We start from the raw sequence: 21,258 nt of genomic DNA on the forward strand, positions 1-21,258 counted from the left end.
ATCAAAAATTAAGGTGACAATATACACTCCTTAAAAGTGAAATTGCAACACAAAGGAATGCATGTAGTCACCTGCAAATTGCTGGACCAGTAGAGGTGATAGCGATATGCAAATGATTAAGTTTGCAAACACATTAGGTCATGTGGTACCCAGTTTTGTGCTCTAAAGACCAGCAGCTGGCTCAAGCTGCAAATGCTATCGGCAACAGTTTGCAGCAGCCAGACTTTATAGAAAATGCCTCAGAGATGACAGCAAGCCGAATACCACCAGTTAACAGCTGGGGAATGAGACTGTATCTTGTAGTGGATGTCCATTAAATAGCCAATTTCTGACTGTTTTTATAAGATGAGGAGTATCTGAAAGTATTTAAATTCTTCTGTAGTAATGTTTAGCATCTACAATACATCACCACAAAACTATGAAAAACAGCTTTGATAAACAAATTTTCATCAAATTTTTAAGCTTCTATATTTACTCCCAGAAATTTCCACATATTTCTGTTAGTAATATTCCATTCTTTAATAATAAAGTGGGATGCAAAATGTCTTTTGTAAACAAAATCTGTTGATTTCTAAAGTCTGTCTTCTCTAGGAATCCTTCACCACCACTTCAGTTATAATTCAGTATCTTTAGGTCCTTTAATTAAACTTACTTTCTCTGAATATGTGGCATATATACCATTGCATCCAGTCAAAAATACATTTCACCCATCTTTAAAAAGCACATAAAATAATTCACTGAGAAAGGCACTTTACCAGTAACAAATGAAACAAATATTGGTACCCAAATACTTTTTGTAAGTAGTCATAAATCAACTATTATTAATAAACAAAACAACTATTTTTTTCATGCATATAAATGTAATAGAACACATGGTTACATGTGAAAATTCTCACTATGATTATTGCACCCTCTGGTAGATAATATGTGAATAAATAAATAAGCAGTTTTGAAACAAAGCTCCCTCGCCTTTCCTTCTTACACCTTGATAATAGCATCAATTCCACATGTTAACAAAGAATATAACCATTTTCCCAAAGTGTCACTTCAAAATGCCACCATGTGAATATCGCTAATTAGAAAGTATCCACTTAATAGCCAATATCTTTCTAATTAAAATTTAACTACAAATAGAAATATTAACTATGTACTAATTGTGACTATTTCTATGTAAATGAATTTTCACTTACAATATCTTGCAATACATGTGTAATAATAAGACATTGTCTTAGGTAAATTTTTATATCTTTTGTCTCTTATGTCCTCACAGACTAGCAATGAGAAAGATATTTCAAAACCTGTGGAGATTTCGTTGTTATGTGTGATTAGGATCCATTCTTGGGCCCATTGTCATAGTTTGATGCTGAATCAAAGAGGAAATCAATGGAATAGCAGACACCTTCTTTGCGCTAGCCCCAAAAAAATCACCTGCAAAAATCAAAGGTCAAGACAAGTTGATTGCATTTTTAGACAAAGATGGAATCATTCATATGGAATTTGTACCTGCCAGTCAAAACATGACTGCTGCTTCTACCTGGAAGTTTGTTGCAGTAGATCTGGCATATACAGCCAGATGTACTACAGTCCCACATGACTGGAAAGTGTTTTTTTTCCTGCATTACATGCCAGTGCACTGATCCTTGTTTATCAGTTCTTGGTTCAGCATGGTGTAACTGTTTTGGATCACCCTGTGTATATTCCCCTGATCTTGCTCCTGCAGACTTTTCTTGATTCCTTACCTCAAAGAGGTCATTAAGGGACCATATTTTGCAGATGTTTGATTGCTGGCCAGTCAATTACACTGATGTTTGATGCAAAACACTGTTTGCATTGAATATCAATTATCATGTTGGAATTTTCATTTTCCTCTTCTGATGTTCTGCTAGCACTTTTTGATATGCTGTTGCATTTCATCTGCTGATTTAGAAAGACAGTTTCAGATTTTACTTTCCACCTAAAAGCTGCCCAAATCATTACCCACCCATGTTAGAATAAACTTGCTCTTTTTTTCTGTCGTGCCAATAATGTTGATATTCACTTGGCCATTCAAGTTGAACTTTTTTTAAATCACTGAAAATGATTTAATGTCACTCGTCCAAATTATCTTCATCTTTGCCCATTCAACTCTTGCTATCTTATAAAGATCTTTCAGGCAGGGTTGGGCATCTTTTTTTGAATATTTTACATGAGATGATGAGCAAAGCATTCTTCCAATGGTCCATTTTGAAGCAGGATTTGGTTTGCAGTAATGTTTCTATTGCTAACAGCTCAACAAATTGTTATTTTGTCAAGGCTAATTGTGACTATTTCTATGTAAATGAATTTTCACTTACAATATCTTGCAATACATGTGTAATAATAAGACATTGTCATTGTCAGAGTGAAGAAGGCCTTCCACTTTGTTTCTTACAATAATTCTCATGGCTGTCACAGTATTTTCTGATCACATCTCTAGGGCATTGAATGGTAGCAGATATTTCATTTATTGACTTGCCATTTGATTGTAAATCAAGATTTTGATCTTTTTCAAAGTCAGTCAGCACTTTTCCTCAAAGCATAGTTAAAAATGTGCTCGAAGTTTAAGTTGCAACTTACCCTTTGTTTTTAAGTAATGAAAAATGCAGCATCCACTTACCTACAGCATTATGCATCACAAATTTGTATACTACTGTATAGTAATCTATTTGTACACATATGGTGTGAAATTTTGCACCACTGTGAAATGACTGATTAATCCAAACATAAACTATGCAAAAACAATCAGGATGGTATTTGGTACGTGTCACTAGAAGATAATGTTAAAAAATTATAAAATTTTGACCATCTACTTACTCTAAATAACTCAGTGTAATTTAAAAAAAAATTCTTTTGATATATATGTATATACAGGGAAGGAACTGTAAAAAAATATTGTTAACTTCAGTCCTAAAGTTTATTTTCTTTTTAATACTATTTTCTTTGGGATATAATTACATAAAAATATTACATTTTTCATGAAAAATACAGTATAACAAATTCATTCATTTTTAAATGAAAAATTACAAAATCTGAAATAAAACTTAAATCTTGGGTGTATCAGGTTGACGAGATGGATGAGAAGTGATAAATGCCTCATGAGAAAGAAGTTTCCCATTGATACGAGATATAATAGGAAACTCTGACATCTCTACGCCATATCTTTCGGCATTATAAACTTGTGGAACAAGGCACAAATCTGCTAATGTCATTTGATCTCCATAGCAATAATCACCTGCAGTTTTAGCCAATATATTTTCTAAACCTATTAAAATAAAATACGTAATTAGCATATACTCCATATAAACACTTTATATAAATATTAGTTTTAGAAGAACAGCACCAAAACACATTCTAAAAACTACAGCCAGTCCCTGACTTAAGTCAGCTAAAACTAGTACAGGCATCCCTTGTACAACATGGTTTGATAATTGGGGATATCCCCCATACAACACAACTTCAGGTTTCACTCTAACAGTTTTGGAAATCCTCTGTACAAAGTTTCACAATTTTTAAGTGTAAACTTCATTATTCGATATTTTTTTTTTATTTAAGTAAGCAAGCATGTTGTCTCAAATTTACCCATGGATTTTAGAATATTGAAATTTTCAAATTATTTCGTGCTTTTCATCAGGTTTACTTTAATGAAGACCGACAGGACAAGGAAGAAAAAAAAATTGCTCTAACTTTCCTATCATCCAAGTGTCATCGTCATTGCTTTCAGACTTTAGCCCTTAAGACTGTCACTGTGTTTTCTTTTTATAGATTAATCTTTGTATTTACTAAAGTTTATTTAAACATTTTTAGATAAGTGTTATTAAACTTTTTTTTAAACTGTAGGCAAGCAATCGTTCATAAAATGACAAACAAAATATGGTAGTATCTCAGTATTCAAATAAATTCTGGAAAAAAGCTTCTTGGTACTTGAGTGAACAAATGAGACCCCCTACAACAAATTTTTGATTAATAACATTTTTATTTTGCCATCATAAGAATGCTTTATGATAAAAATAAAAAATATGAAAATGTTGCTGATACTTCCGATCAAGATCAACAAAAAAGTTGAGATGATGACGATAATTGTAAAAACTTTGTAAAAAGAAAATGCCCTCATTTAACTAAAATTAATATTAACATGTAATACAGTACTTTTAATTGTGCTTGTCAGTTAATTATTGATTGGAAATAAAGTATTAGTTGTTTTTAATAAATATATTTCTTTTAGCAAAAGTATACTATTCTTTTTCATTACTAACTTCTGGAACATAACCCCATATTTTGCATTAGTCCTTTGTTTCGTATAGCATGGATTTGCATAACATGGCATTTTTTTAGAACATAACTACCATATTATACAAGAGATACCTGTATATTAAAAATATATTTGAGTCCTAACTATGCTAATGGTACAATACTACAATTAAATGCTAAATGCTAAGTGTAACACTGTAATGGACAATAACTCTTATGTTTATTCAACTCGAGTTTATGCCATTAATGGTCAAAAGCAAAACTAACTTCCCAAGAAATTGCTCAGTCTAAGATTATTATTCTAATTTCAATTTTATTACTATTTCACTTTAACCTTATTACAAATTAAATAAGTAAAAATATTGTAATCTTCATGTGAAGTTGATTATATTTCAGTATGATTTTTGGAGCCTTTGCATGTGTCTTCCTGTGTGTTCCGGGTGTCTTAGTGTTAATAACTCAATATGGCTAGTAAATGTAAAAATGAGATTTATTTACAGCCTGGGGAAGTGCAACCATTGTTGTTATCTTTTTTTATGTTTGACTTATAACAGTGGTCCGAGAACTAAGCTTGGGGACTGTCTGTACTTGCAGGCTGAAGAAATTATAGTGATTTATTAACTGTAATAATAATAAAAAAGCATATAAAAACTATACAAATGAGATATTTGTTGTTTATCAAACATGGATATTCTGAGCTTTACACAGATTGTTAATACTATAGTTTTGTCACTTAGACTGTAAAAATTTGATCAACAGAAGCTAAGGTTGACAATTTTTTCATTGAAAGATTAAAGCTAATAAATATAGCAGTATTGAATGTATAGTTTTCATAGCGCACACAAAAAATAAAGTAACATAAACAATCATTAAATTTATAAATTTAAAATTAATTAAATTTCTTTTTGTTATTCAATAAAAATAAAGACTATGAAGTGGAAATCACCGTTTAACTAATTATAATTAAAAGTTCAGCATTTATAGTATACAATCATATGTTTCTGATAATTTACCTTTGAAACCTTCAGTTATCCAATATTTGGGCCAAGATGATTTTTTATCTTCATCTAAATATTGTAATACTGCTAAATTTTGTATCGGTTGAATTCCTGAGGCAATGCAATTTACAATTGTTCTAACTTTTGATCTTGCTGCAGCATCTGTTGGTAGTAATGGTGGTAATGGTCTTTTTTCTTCAAGATATTCTAAAATTGAGATCTATAAAATTTTCATTAAAGAAAAATTTAATTTAAATTATATAAAAATAGTTTGTTATATTTATTTCTGTTGAAATAAAAATGTTTATTTAAATTATTTATCAACTTTAGTAATAAATTAGATATTTTTGTTAAAAAATTGCAACCTAATTTTCTTGTGAATCATACTTTTTTACTATAAAAACTTCATTGTTTCAACAAGATACCCTTATTGATTTTAGAACAAAGTAATGAAAGTTATTGACAGTTTTGATAATCAATTTACAGACATTATATACCCTCTATACAGTCCAACTGAACATGAATCCAATGCTTATTAATTATAAAATGTCTAAAAATAACAATTTAATATAAGGAAAGTTTTTGACAATAGTATTAAGTTTTTTTTATAAAATAACTTACAGAATCAGTTAAGACATTTCCATCAATAACTAATGTAGGAACTTTCTGCTGAGGATTTAATTTCTTATATTCATCAGAATGCTGAAAAATAAAATTAATTAATTAAAAAAAAATAATAATTCTTTTATTTCAGATGTTTGAAAATTTTCAAATTAAGCTTACTGTAACAGAATGTAATTATAAATCATTATTTAACAAAAAATAAAACAAGCAGCTTGTTGCTGGATTTTTAAACTGTATAACTTTCCCATCAACATTTGATGGTGCCGTCTGTTATATTTTATTAAAAACTTTTTATTTTTTTAACTATTATAAAATGGCAAAAAGCTTAATTTTGAGGGTAGGGATTAGTTTTCGTAAAAAATTGTAAATGCTAATAACAAGTAAAATCGTCATTAAGTCCGACCCTACTCAAGATACACACAACCTGCTTTATCTCTCCACCCCTCAACCTTTTATCACCCAAATTTAATAGTACCAATCCCCTAATACACAAACTTCCCTGCAAAATTTCAGAAATTTTTCATGAAAAGTACAGGAGTTATTAAGCTTGAAAGAGGGTGAACAAAATTGTGCCCTGCATACACACACACTAACATCCATACATACAGAAAAACTCCCATTTTTTGCATTTTTCGACGTTTCGTGGTCCCAAGTCCAAAAAATGTAAAAAATCTTGGAGGGTCGTTTTTTGACCAATCACCACACTTTCCCTCTGTAATATAAAACAGCCAAAAAAGTAAAAATAAAAAGGAGGAAATACTTTCAGAACAGAATACAGATATAGGTTATAATTCATTTTGAGATTATATGATGGGAAGCAGTCTGATAATCTTAATAAATACCATCTATTCTTATGCTCAGAATGGTTCACCCATTCTGAAATACTGCATTAAGAAACTATAAATCAAATTTTCAAAAATTAATTATAAAATTCTTAAAGTGGATCAACCCTAATTTAGAAGACAGCTTATTAATATGAACATATAACAACAAAAAATAATAAATTTTTTCATAAAAGAGTTTTTAATTGTCACATATTAAATCTATCTTAAAATGATGCCATTTTCTGATAGAGAGTCATTCAAAACTATTTGGAATCAAAATTAACAATGATAGCAAATTATAAGGTTAGAAATATGCAGCAAACATTTGCCATCAGCTGAAGAAAATTGAAATGATAAACTGTGTTCATTGTTGGATTTTGCTGCATAATTTAAAATCTTTAATATTGTTTCTGTAGTTGCATCCATTTCTTAAAATAATTATCATTTTCATTATAACAGTTATTTTATTTTAAAAATTCTGTCATCATCTTAATAAATTTTTGATTTTTACATTTGGATGTGTACTTATAATACACATCCAATGTAAAACTTTAATAAATTTTAATATATATATCAAATGAAAAGTTTATTGATAATGAGACAAAGATTTTTATTATTAAATACTGCCTTTTATAGAAAGACACTGGAAGTTTTGTTTCCTTTTTTTCAATTTATTTTATTTTAGCTTTGTTAGTTTTAATAAAATTTTGAATATTAATATTGAGGCACCTACTATGTGCCTCTTTTTGGGATCAATCTAGTATTCTGATCAATCTGATTGCATCCATGCATAGTATCGTCATCGTGCTGGATAAACAATTCAGACAGGATGATATGTTTTCCGGACAGTTGCCGAATATTTATTTCCATGTCTATATTCCATCAAATTTACAATTGTATGTCGACCTCAAGACAATGTTTGAGGCGCAAGGTGAAAACACGACCAAGCAAAAGCAAGTTGACCAGAAGATTGAGGTTAGCCTTGGTCTGATGTCACATAGGTTGGAAACGGTGGTCAAGTGCCACATTGCCAACTGCCGCAATATCTATCTGAAAATTGAATTTATTATAAACCTACCTGTTCACCACCATCTTTGATGATATTCACGGCTTTATATTCATAATCGATTCCTTTTAATGCCAAGGCTAGAAAACATTAAATTTGATAACTTGTTATTTGATGATAATGTTATTTTTATATTTTTTTTCAATTACAAGTCATTTATTGTTAATAATATCAATAAAAATCAAGTTTTACATCTTACCAATATTGCATATATTATGTCTATATATAAAATGATAATTAATATCTGTATATATATAAAATTGATGTTGATTACAATACATACAGTGTTGTTTGCATTATATTATACTAATTTAGTTAAGATAAAAAAAATGAATTTGGACTTCTTTTATCTGAAAAAAATTAATTTTATAACAGACTTAGAAACAAAAATTTAAACAATTAAATTTTTACTTTCTAAGCCTGGATCCTTTCAGAAAGAAATATTAAAAATAAGTTTGTAGAATGAAAGTTAACCACACTGTTTGCAAATTCAATTTAAAACTAGCTGCATATACCCAGCATTGCTTGGGCTTTTGAGGGGGTGGGGATTGGTGAAGTTGAGTTGGGAGAGGGTGATAAAAACAATGTCTTAGTAACTAAAATATACATTTATTGACCTCAATATTTACAGTAACGAAGTAATAAACAGAGTCGGTTCTGATAGGTATGCAGTGTGTGCATGCACGCAGGCAGGCAAAATCCTAGGGTTGCCGATAGTGCACTTTAAAAAATAAAATTCAAATATAATTTGATATTTAATTAATAAAAATATAAATATGACTTTAACAAAGATAAAACTTTGCATCTTGTCCTTCTTTCTGCCGGTTTTATGTTTATGCTTAATTTTCATTGTGAATGGGCTTTTATTCCGGTACCATTTATCTTAAAGCGATACTTATACCGTTGTTTTAATTGCTGATGAAACTAAAAGGAAAAATTTAAATAAAAAAGAGATGCGATAAACATTATCAACTTAAATATTTAAATTTAAATTAATTTTTATACACACATACATATATATTGTATTTATATACTAAATAAGAAAAATTTCTTTAAATTAATTTCATTTTAATTTAGAAATTCTATTTTATGGTGGTGTTAAAACATAACTTTGAACAAAGGTGCCTGTTATCAATTGATTTGAATAAAATTAAAATAAATATACAGTGGTTGATTGGTTAATGAACAAATTGGATAACAAACACTTTCGTGAAAGATTTTTATGTTCGGACAACGAACACATGATCGAATAACAAACACTTCACAGAACAAACAGAAAAAGAAGGGACATAAAATAGTGAATACTGATTAGTCTTTCCTTCTCTTCAGGTGACAATTCGAAACTTTTTGGAGCTCTGGAGACGTCGACATCGACGCTCAACCCAATACTGATCGGATATTATTCCTCCGAATTTTGAAACTCTCTCTTATAATTCCAGCTTTTCTGACAAATAATTTTTTATAGTCTTCACGAGACTGTCAGGCAGGTACTTGTTAATTAAGTTTTGCATTGGCTTTCATTTATGAAAGGCGAGAGTTTAACTATCCCATCGGGTATTCATTAACATTTTAACACCAAACTTCGAATTTCATCCGGGCCTTGCATTTAAATAATTTTTTGTGCGCTAGTTGATTTCTTTTCTCTGAATTTTTGTAAGTGCTTTTCTGAACTTATTATTTTAAAAAGAAACTGATAATATTATGGAGCATAAAAAGAGTGGAGTGTCAAGAACTGTGCTCACCATAGAAACCAAGCAAGAGATATTAGCCAAAGGAGAGAGTGTGCAGAAGATGTCTGATGTTGCTAGGCAGTATGGCTTGAACAGGTCTACTGTAAACACAATTTCAGCTATGAAAGATATATCAAGAAGTTTCAAGCAATTAAATATCTTTTGAGGAAGTGGGAGGATGTCAGAACAATGGGCATCCAAACCAGAATAAGGTTAATAGGCTTGGAGATCTCTACAATTACAATGCTATTATTTACTTCCGAAAAATCCCAAAGAAGAGAGAAAAGCAATCGACATTGGACAGATACTTTAACTTCCACAAATGGAAAAAACATAATAAAAATGCAAAACTGTGTATATATGTATTTTTATTATTACATATATACTTTCTTACTACGTTTATTTATATTTTTTATTTTTTGGAGTCTCCAGAACAAATTAATCAAATTCCCATAAAACCCTGTGGTAAATTGATAATTGGTTAACGAACAATTAGGATAGCGAACAAAGTCTTGGAAAGGATTATGTTTGTTAACCGATCACCCACTGTATATCAAATATTTTTATGGATTTTTCAAAATCCTATATAAAGCTATCATAAAACATACCAGTAGACTCTCACGGGTTGGGGTAGGTTACGAATTTACCAGTGATCAGTATTGATAAGGGCGGCCAAATATCTGTAGCAAGCGGGCAGCTAACAATCCAAAACCAGCCCTGGTTTCATTACCAGGCTGGTTTTGAAACTGAAAAACACAAAAAATTGCTCAAGCTAAAGTTAATGGGGTAGGACCTCAACATACTTGTCCTATAGACTTAACATTGTACAGTACTTTGCCATTTCACCATGCCTGAACCATTGCACCTTTCTCAAATCTCACTTCAGCTGCATCATAGAGCTTTAATTTGATATCTGAACCATATTTTTAGTCCCAGCTATTTATTCAAACTAAGTTGGACTCTTTCAATCAATATATAGATTCCAGAATAATTTTAAAAAATGAGAGATAGATAAATATATATAATAATTTTAAAATAGTCAAGAGTCCACAATAACAGATTAGATAAAATCATTGAACATTGGTAACTTGTTATGAGTTTGAACAGACTAGACACGAGGAGTTTTTCTACAGCCTCTTATTTAGGAGTTAGACACTTTGAAGTCTTCCCAAGAGACTCCTCTTGGCAGATTGCTCAAGTGTTGAATTATCTTATTCCATCAATCCTATAACAAATGTTCAAAAGACCACAATAATACAAACAATTTGGTTTTTTTTTAATTGATTTCTGTTAGAATGATTAAACCAATAGATATAAACATAAATGTAAAAGTGATCATAAAGTGAAATTAATTTCTATCATTAGTGATAGATTTAATGAATTTTATAAGACTTGAATTCAATATTTTAACAAACTCAAATTTGAAATTAAATTCAAAAGATGGCTAAACTTTCATTCAATATTTTATTGGAAAACTAATTGGATTTCAATACTGTACAATAAATGACTTTTTAATTACCATAACCTCACATATCACTACTATGATAGCTTACGATATTTAAAAAGTTTTATTTTATAACTTATAAACTCTATAAACATACATAAACAGAGTAGATGTACCTAATTAAAATATTAATATTATATTTTAACTATATTCTGTGCATTTGCATCTGTTCACATGTTATAAGCTCAAGGACACATCTTTGACACCTGGAATTATAATGATTTTTGATAAACCTGTTAATAGTTTTATTTTATTTAATGACAGTGAAATTTAACCTTTTCATTGTTAAAAGATTAAATTTAATTTGGCAAAATTTAGATTATGTAACTTTAAATTTCCTTTTTTTTGCATGAAACGTTAACCAATAAAACTTTGTAAAATTAAAAAAATATATACGACATTTAACTTGAAAATATCTGAATTTTATAAAATAGTGGAATAAAATGTATCCATATTTAATTAATCATTCATAAATTAACATATTTATTTATAAGTAAGCTTAAATTATTAGTAAAACTATATTTTTATTATTTTAAAATATTTTATGCATTAATTGAAAGCATGAAACAACCTATTCTCACTCTCCAAGAACACGAACTTCTGTAGTACGAGTACAAGATTGGCTGAAAATAATAAAATAAATAATAAAGATTGAATAATCTATATTAACACTATATATATGTAATGTTTCTATATTATATGACGTGCTTTATTATAATATATATAATAAAACACGAATGCTACACTTACTTTAGTCGACATTTTCCCTTAAACTGCCCAGAGGTCAAAGGTAAAACGACTAAGGCAACCGAATAATCTTGGTCTACATCTTACAGCATGGCGTAACCATCGATGATAAGTGGATTTTTAACAAAATATTAACATTATTCACGCGTAAACATTTTATTTTCCTTATTTATCCCGAAAACTTCAACACGACACGTGTATCAGCTGTTTGAAATTGATTTTAAAAAATTCATACGTAATAAAATGTTTATTACGTTTAATTAAAAACTTTAAAGCGACGTATAATTATTTTATTTCAATGTAATTAATTTGAAATGAGATATTTTGTAGAAATAATGTGACAATTAATTGCATACGGGAGAAAATTAAGATGGCGGCCGACGCTACGAAGTAGTCGTGGGTTAAATTTTAAATGGGTCAAGAAACGAGTTTTTCGCGTAATACAATTATTCATTTCCGTCCGTGTATATTCGTTAAAATCTGATTACATTCCTCGCCGTTTTGTCTCGATGCCTTCGAAAGATATAACGCGATCGAAACAGAATGCCAAAAAGAAGGAAGCTAATGGAAAATTGGAAGAATGTACCAAAGGAAATACTAATTATATTTGGATTTTAACCTTTTCTTCTGTCGTACTGTTGACAACAGCTACAAGGTTATACAAGATTCACGAACCCGATCATGTTTGGTTAGTGTTTTACTCGTTTTTCTTTTAAAAATCACTCGATTACAATAGAGACGCGGCAATTGAAATGTTCGCGGTGTTTTTAATTGTTCTTTTTCATTTTCAAGAAGAGAAGTACGTCATGAGTTTTTATCAAAATTTTATCGTCGTATCAGTTGATTAATATCGTATACGAGCTGACAGATTTAGTCGATTTATTGATGATCATACACGTCACATTAAATAAAAGCTTTTAATAAAGGTCGCTCGTTTAATTGATATATTTAGATTGTTTATAGTTTGCACAATTGGCTCGATTCGAGCTCCGAATGAGATGGATGAGACCTTAACGGAGCCGTAGAGCGTACCCGTACGAGCAAAAAATCGAAGGAACCGTACCTCTACGTGTGATCCTTTCCAAGATATTGCCCCCCAAAATTTGTTTTTATTTTTAGAATATGGCTTTATTCTTATATAATTATACATTTGTACATATATATAAATGTTGAAATGTTGATTAGGTAATCTTATTGTAAATGAATTCACTAATAATTTCAAAGCTGTTGAAGGAAGGAATATGATGATATATTATACTAAAAATAATATATATATAAAAGGAAAGTTTAAATTTGAAAATCATATGCACATTTTCATCTGTCTGCTATACTATGCTAGGACAGAACAACATCTGTTATAAAACCGTTGTTTTTAAAATTCAAATAATTATGGAAATGCGTCTCGCAAGAAAAGGTTGCCAAATTAAACCCATTTTGTCCAAAGAATCTTAAAATATGTTGATGCAGGAAAATTCGGGTGCCTTGGCCAATGCGTTAAAGAGGTATTTCTCCGAGAAAATGCTGACGAACGTCGACTTTTGGCATCGTGATTACTGTTTACGACTGTCGTCTACTTTTGGTTCTGTGCACCGAGATTCAAATGTGGATATTTGTCAGAAAGGGCCAGATCATTCGAAACACCCTTAACATTTTGTTTCGATCGTGATCTTGCTGAAAAATATGAAGGAAACGAATTTGCTACTTTTGCATTTGTGAAGTGTTCTCACTGCAAAAGGTGTTTCTGTTTTGATCATTGCTTGTCCAAACACTTTCTATACATCAATAAAATCTTTTACATTTGAAATTTTTACAATATATTATTTTTACACATTAAGAACTTTTTGCCCATTCAGCAAAAGCATCTGAATTTATGTGCATCAACATATCTTTTTAAAGTCTTTGGATAAACTAGGTTTGGTTTTGTCCCCTTTGTCCCCAAACATTGTCCTTTTCTTGTTAGAAATTTAACTTTATACAATATTAAGGAGTAGGCTTGGTCTATGTTTTATGTATGTAATTAATTAAGAGAGCTTAAAAATATCAATATGATTTTACCTTTGCCATATACCATTTGCACACTGGATTGTAGGTCCCCATGTGAGCAAAAAAAAATGAAAACATCATGGGTTCAGGAGAAACTCTTCATGAGATGTATCTTTAAAACATGATTCCTTTGTTAATGAATAGAAAAACTTGAAAAAAATTTAAAATAAAATTTGGAACATTATCTTAAAACAATATTTAAAATTAATATTTTCCACTTTACAAAAATGAATTAAAAGTGCTTATGTGAATCATATTGCCAGCATGAGGTTATCAGTTGACATATACTTTGTATTTGACATATACTTTGTATTTATGCATGATACACCATAGCAAAATTAAACTAATTAAATATGTACAGTATACAAGGGTTATAAGATTCCTCCTAGCAAATAATGGAAGGGAATCTTTAAAATGAAGGACCTGTTTTAGTGGTGTATCGCTAAAGCAGAATGAATTAAATAGAACTTTTTGGAACAGAATATTTTGTTAAGGATTACTCCTGGACTTTCATAGTTTTTTTTCGTTTGCTTGTTGTTTGTATTCTTTGTTCTATTCTATTCTTGCTATTCTTTTGTTTTTTGCTTGTATATGTTCTAAAACTGTTTGGTCAGTCTCAGTGAGGCACATTGGACGCATTGTTTTTATGAGAAATGTACTGTATCCCATGCTGGTCAACTGGATAAATTGTGTCTTGAACATAGTGGAACAGTGTAATATCTGGCCTAAAAGTGTAATTCCCATTCAGATTGTGCTTGTTCAAGAATGGAACTAGGCTTTTCTTGATGTACTCTGTACTATATATTGTCATGTTAATATAAAGTTTAGATGATGCAGTGAAGGTCTGAGATTTCCTGCAAATTCTTATGTCTACTCAAATCAAAATCTTCTTCACAAACTTTGCATGCTATTTAAACTTTACTTCTGGCATAATGCCCTTTCCTTTCTTTTTACATTAAAAACTTTTATTTCCTATACATTCAGAACCATTCAGTGTGAAATAAGACTTGTCAATAACATCCTGGTTGTTTTTGGGCTACAGATATCCTTTGTTTAGTCATCAGAGTAGCCTTGTTTGATTTTCTAACTGCTTCACAGTGTACTTAGGTGAAGAAATTCTTTTCCTGATAACAATATTACTTTCTTTTAATATTTTATGCACATGTGTGAGGTATTTTGAACTTTTGACCTAGTTTATGGAGACACTGGTTGACTTTACCAACAGCAGAAATTAGCTGCTTACACTTTGCTTCAGTCATTTTAATCCTCTTTCTTCTACTTCCTGCAGTGCTAGATAGTGGTTTTTTTTTCCTCTTCCACTCTCTTAATTACAGTATGTCATATATTATGTTTTTTGGAATGCCCATATATTTTAAAATGTTCCACAGTTTGATGAAGGATAAATGTCCAACATTTATTCTTCATTAATATCCAAATTTCTAGTATAGAAATTTCCAATAATTTTTCTATGTTCATCTTTTAGTCCTTCCATTTCTAAAAGTTGAATGGTTTTTAAAAAAAAAGAACATTCAAAAGTGATGGAGCTATTATTTATGGTTACATAATCATAATGCTAGGCTGCAATTTTTCATTACAATGTTCTCAATTTTAGTAGTGTCTTGTCCCTGTACATCATACTTTCCCTGTTAACAAGTCATGCTGGTCCTCTGTCTAACTCTGTTCCAAAGAAAATTTTTGAATTGAGTGACTTCTAGTCAAAACCAGAAATTCATATGCAGTTAATCAAGACCTCCTACTACTAAGCTTTCCATATCTGATCTCAACTTTCACCTAACTAACTCTGTTCTTGAGATTAAGAAAGGACAGACAGACAGACAGACAGCAGATGGATGCCGGTGGGAATTTATAGGTCTACAATTTTTGAAAATTGCAGCCCAATAAGCAACTGTGCAACAGAAAATCTGCATATTCAATTTCTCTTTGCACTTGTATGTGCAGAAAAAAATAGAGGAAGTTATCCCATATTTTCAGTTTATGTGCCCATATATTTAAAACTATAAATAGTATAAATATTTTTTTAATATGAACTAAAGAATATATATGAATATAAATTAATATAAAACAAAATAACTGAAACAAAATTATAAACTGGCTGAGACAAGACTTAAAATGAACTTGTTTTACAAAATATATGGTAAATCTATATAGGCTATATCATCCAAACATCCGAAAATAATTTAAATTTTGAAATAAATATATAGTAATTAAAGCAATTATCATTAGATTGATATTATGAATATGGTGATACATTTAATATTCACTTAACAAATTTATGTTTAATTTTCATTTCATATTTTAATCTTTGATAATTTAAAAGATAGGTTTCAGTCATTTTAAATAAAAAGATATCTTAAATTGGTAACTACTCTACATTAAATTAATGAGAATAGTTACCAGTGCTGCAAACAAAATACTTTGTGTAATAAAATATGGACAACTATATAATGGTAGATAATATACTAAATAAAAGTATATTTAAGTTATTTGGATCAGTTGAAAAGCTCTTAAATAATGCATTTTGTATCAATTTTTAGTTGGGATGAAACTCATTTTGGTAAAATGGGAAGCTGGTATATAAATCATACGTTTTTCTTTGATGTTCATCCGCCATTGGGAAAGGTATTATTTCAAGTATTTCTTTTATTAATATTAAATAAGATTTTTATTTTATAATAAATTTGTATGTGAATATTTTTTAAAATAGATGTTGATTGGATTATCTGGTGTTTTAACTGGATATAATGGAACATTCCCTTTTAATAAACCTGGTGATAAATATGGTGATCATAATTATATTGGCATGCGTATTGTAAGTATTGACTAATTTCTTTTATACTGTTTATTTTTATATTCTTAAAATAAAACTTTTAAATAAGTAGTTTTATGAAACAGCTATTAATAATGAATTCCACTTAACAATTAAATTTTAAACATATGCTGAATTTATCCCAGTCTGTAATGACAAACACCAAAAACCTTTAAAATCCAGTAACACAAATAAAATGTTTAATAAAAATTAAACAAACACTTTCAACCTTAACTAAGGTCTGCTTCAAGTTTGTAAACCTACAGAATTTCAAAATTGGAATGCATAGAACCCAATGTTTTGAAAAATATTTTTAAACAATTTGGAACACATAATGCTTACAAAAATTATAAGTGCATGAATTCAAAATATAATACAACATATATGCACAATTTAATAAAAAGTAAAAATATATTACAGATGCACAAATTATGCACAATATTTTGCACAATATATGCACAAATTATTTTAGGAACAAGCCTAATAACAAGTAATAAAAGTCAGTTTGTATCAGTGCCTCCAGTTTTTCATACAAGTATTGCCAGACATACGATACAGTACTACTATCCTTAAAATTGATGCACTTACCTGTCAGCCCAGCCTTGTATATTTCTAAGACTTCCAGGACTCTAATTTGATCAGTTTGGGCTGACCACCTTATTAACCTGATGTTAGGGTGGTCAGCTTGCACTTCAGAGTCAGTGGCGTAGGTGGAAGGGGCAATGGTATGCCTTTTGTTCACAATGTTGTATTTGTGTTCCTGCACTCTTTTTTTTTGTACTGAGCATTTGGTGGAACCAATGTACACCAAATCACTTTGGACCTGTTGTCCCTTACTGGAACACTGTAAACACCTGGGACTTTAAGATCATCGGTTTTGTCATTTGCATTTCACAATAACTTATATATCATATGGAACCTTTTATATGCAAGCTTGGTACTGTACCTGTTAGGGCAGCTATTTCTTTATATAAGGCATGTAAATGTCATTTATATTCAACTGTAGTGTGCCTGGAGTTAGGGTTACTATTCTGACTTCTGTTGGAAGTTGGTTGAGTGTTAGAGGTGTTGCACAAGTTCTATTGGTTGGAGTAGACACATGCTAAACAATGTACAGTAGAGAGTCGTTAATCAGAACCCCGGTAATTGGAATCGCCGGTAATCGGAACAATTTTCAGTCGGACTGTGTCGTGCTGAATCGAATGCTTTTGATACTAGATTTACTTCTAAAGTATAATTTTCATGTTTTTATATTCTTCAATATATTTATTTTGTTTGTACAAAATGAAGAAATAATTTTTAACGATACGATAGCCTCGATTATTATTATAAAAATTTTCGTTAGGCTTAAAATTGACGAAAATTCAACATAATTGGTAATCAGAACAAATCACCAATCTGAACAACCCCAGTCCCCAATTGATTCCGATTAACGACTCTCTACTCTATTAAGTCCCTTTTGTATCCGTGCTTTACTGTAATGTTCTTGAGATGTTTTAGCTCCATTAGTGTGTCCTCCCAATAAGAATGGTGTGTAAACACCCATTTAGTCAGTGCATGGAATGCTGCAATTTTGTTTGAATACAAGTCAGCAGAATTTGCAGGAATGAACAATGGTAAGTAGCACAGTTTGTAGTAAATGCATGTTTCAACCCGGCCTTCATTTAGACGAATGTTGATATCTAAGAAGTGAGTGCTAATTCTACTTAACTGATCTAATTTAAGAGTTAGACCATACTGGTCTAACTCTTCATCATTCATGCAGTTTAAAAAATCATTAATATTCAGCTCAGTTTTCCAGAGGATGAACGAGTCATCAACTTATCAATCATTGTTATATAATATATAGGAAATATGAACTGGGTATGATCTTTCCCTTCAACTGATGCACAACCAATTCACACAGGTCACCCAAGAGGGGCCTGCCCATGGGTACTCCCCTCCTCTTTGTTTTTATTTATTTATTTATTTTGATTTTAGGATTTGAATATTGGAAGAATATTGGGTAAAATTTATCAGGTTAATTTTCTAGTTTGGGAATAGCAGTTTATTTATTATTGTATTCTTTAAAAATTTCCACTACATGTGTGGTGATTCCCACTTTTATAATCTGTTTGGTTCATGGAAAACTGTCATTAAAATGAGTTGTCATGTCATAAATTGAGAATATATTTGTGGAAATACAATTATAACTATATACAGTAAAACTCATGTAAATCATAATTGCACAGTATCAAATTATTTTTCTGTTTTGAACAGTTTTTAGTATTTTTTTCTTTTATTTTAATCTTTAAACTATACCAGATAAATGTCACACAGTCATGTTCATTTTTTGTAGTAAAATCACTTTAAAATATATAAAAAAAATATATTTTATTATTAGGCTTAATTCAAAATGATTCCATCTAAAGATAGAAATAATTATATATGCAAAAATTGAGAACTATTTGATTGCGAAAATTCTCATTGTTCTCAAAAACTTGTGCTATATATTTGAATACCTCACAAATGCAATCTTTAGGAGCTCAAATGTCAGTAAATAAAAGATGGCCAGGTGGCCAAGTGGTTAAAGAAGCAAGAACTAGTGTCTCACTCTGTCATAAGAAATTCTCATAATTGCAGTACAAATAATATAGAGACTGTTATTCTGTGATTTTGTGTCTTGAGGAATTTTAATTAATACTCTAATTAATTGCTTACTTCAATCCCTGTAATTAGCAAAGTGTTAATAAACTTGATTTTGAATACTTGGTACTAATTAAATACTAACTACAGTAGTGCATCGATTATCCGACTTAATTGGGGACTGGGGTTGGTTGGATAACTGAAAAGTCGGATAACCGAAAAGTATGAAAAAATACATTATTAGTATAGTGTATTAGACCTGTTTTAAATACTAGCCTCCCTTTTATGGTCGAGCCAGTGCTGCCAGCTAAAACATGCAAAAATTTAACAAAAATAATATTAAAGTAGCCAAGACATAACCAAATATTGTAGCGCCACATCACTAGCGGACATTTGAATTTGCCGACTAGAACGCGGTCGGTTAACCGATAAGTCGGTTAATCGGGGGTCGAATAATCGATGCTCTACTGTACTTCATACAAGGCAGCACTGTTGTTTTATGAATTATATTCATTTTGTTCTGGTGAACTTGATTCTCAGAAACTTGTTCCAATTCTTAAAAGTATTTGATTCTTTTCCTGGTTAATTCTAACAAAGACTAATATTAACAAAGGTGTGTCCCCTTGTCAGGTGACCTTCATTTCTGTGACAAGGTTCAAATTATTCTTGGATTAGTTTGTTCTATAGCAGTGTCTCAATTTTTTGGAATTATTGCTTCCTAAGTATTGGAACATAACATCACCCCTTCTCTGTAAAATTTATCAGTTATTACTTTGTTTTACATTTTATAAAAAATATCATACACATTTATTTATTTTAAAATATTTTCCAAAAATAGCATACAACTGAAATTGACATCTAAAGATAAATAATTCTTATTAAGATAATCCACCTATACACACCGGGGTGAAACCACTGTATCTTCTTGAAAACCTTTTAACCAGTGCTATATGCTCAAAGTTTATATGCAAACGTTTTCAGCTCCCTCACTGGGTCCTTTCTCAAGCTATACTCTCTTTTTTCGACCGTTATATCAAAGATTATATCGAAAGGTTTCGATAGATTCGGAATTCGATAATTTGAATTTTTATCCGGAAAGTGGATAATCTTCGATATAACGGTCGAAAAAAGAGAGTATAGCGTGAGAAAGGACCCAGTGAGGGAGCCGAAAACGTTCGCATACGAACTTTGAGCATATAGCACCAGTTAAAAAGTTTTCAAGAAGATACAACAATTCTTATTAATGTGATTGTTGAGGCTGATGAAGTTGAGCCAACTTATTTAAATTTTTAGTATTATAATTTTGTTCTAAACTAGCTAAAATAGTCTCAAGCCACTTTTCTGAGTTATTTGCATTCCTTTGTTTGGACAACAACTGAAGAAAGGCACTAAATCTTCTTTCTTGATATATGGAGTTGGAAATTGCATAATTAGTAGTTTGGTTTCGTTCAAAAGTATTTTAAACTCAATTCTATTTTTTACCCAAAATATTTCAATATCTTACATATACTGTATTTACTCATGTATAAGATGATCTCGCATATAGCACAAGGTGTGACTTTAAAGATCAAAATAAAGAAAATTAGATTTATTAGTACAATTCTAATTTTAGTTTGTTTAATCACAAATAAAATATCAAATGCACGTAAAGGCACACATTGCCCAGCAAAAATTACTGGCATTTTAAACTTTAAGGAAAAATCTTATAAAATCAACAACATACAGTTGAGTCTGCATAAGTTGTCACCCAGATAACTTGACACCGTAGGTTAATTAGTCAGTTTTCTGTGGTCCTAGCCGACTTACATAAGCATTAATGTTATTAATGTTAAAAAACTCGGTTTACTCGACATTGTTTAACTCGTCACCACTGGATAAATCAACATACTTTTTCTGTTTCACACTTTTTAGAATTCTGATAAGTCGACTCTCCCCCCCCCAAAAAATGAGTTCACAACACAGCTTATTGTACGGTGTAAACTCATTTTTTCAGGAGGGGAGTCG

General features: G+C 30.2%; 2 protein-coding genes across 3 annotated transcripts in view; one reads left to right on the forward strand and one right to left on the reverse strand.

The window, feature by feature from the left end:
* Positions 1-2,910: 2,910 nt before the first annotated feature.
* LOC136983570 (maleylacetoacetate isomerase-like) lies at positions 2,911-11,956 on the reverse strand. Its single transcript, XM_067280363.1, has 6 exons — positions 11,763-11,956; positions 11,584-11,635; positions 7,791-7,858; positions 5,886-5,966; positions 5,280-5,484; positions 2,911-3,280 (listed from the first exon to the last, which is right to left on the reverse strand). The coding sequence occupies exons 1-6, from the start codon at positions 11,772-11,774 to the stop codon at positions 3,060-3,062; spliced, it is 639 nt and encodes a 212-aa protein (XP_067136464.1). The 5' UTR covers positions 11,775-11,956; the 3' UTR covers positions 2,911-3,059.
* Positions 11,957-12,136: 180 nt separating this feature from the next.
* tw (Protein O-mannosyl-transferase 2) overlaps positions 12,137-21,258 on the forward strand; it is a 35,563-nt gene continuing 26,441 nt past the window's right edge. The window contains exons 1-3 of one of the 2 annotated variants that reach the window (XM_067280344.1): positions 12,137-12,447; positions 16,358-16,442; positions 16,528-16,632. In XM_067280344.1, coding sequence (XP_067136445.1) covers positions 12,269-12,447; positions 16,358-16,442; positions 16,528-16,632 — 369 coding nt within the window. In that variant the 5' untranslated portion in view covers positions 12,137-12,268. The remainder of the gene's footprint in view (positions 12,448-16,357; positions 16,443-16,527; positions 16,633-21,258) is intronic. The other variant, XM_067280343.1, reaches the window with a different exon arrangement.

The sequence above is a fragment of the Centruroides vittatus genome, unplaced genomic scaffold (assembly GCF_030686945.1).
Source record: "Centruroides vittatus isolate TY-2023 unplaced genomic scaffold, ASM3068694v2 contig_883, whole genome shotgun sequence".
NCBI lineage: Eukaryota > Metazoa > Arthropoda > Arachnida > Scorpiones > Buthidae > Centruroides > Centruroides vittatus.

What these genes read in the sequence shown, in the direction of transcription:
- LOC136983570 (XM_067280363.1), bottom strand. An exon ending in TTCTTGGAGAGTGAGAATAG is followed by an intron (nt 7,859 to 11,583) that starts GTTGTTTCATGC and finishes AATGTTTTCTAG; the next exon opens with CCTTGGCATTAAAAGGAATC. An exon ending in TCAAAGATGGTGGTGAACAG is followed by an intron (nt 5,967 to 7,790) that starts GTAGGTTTATAA and finishes TTTATTTTTCAG; the next exon opens with CATTCTGATGAATATAAGAA.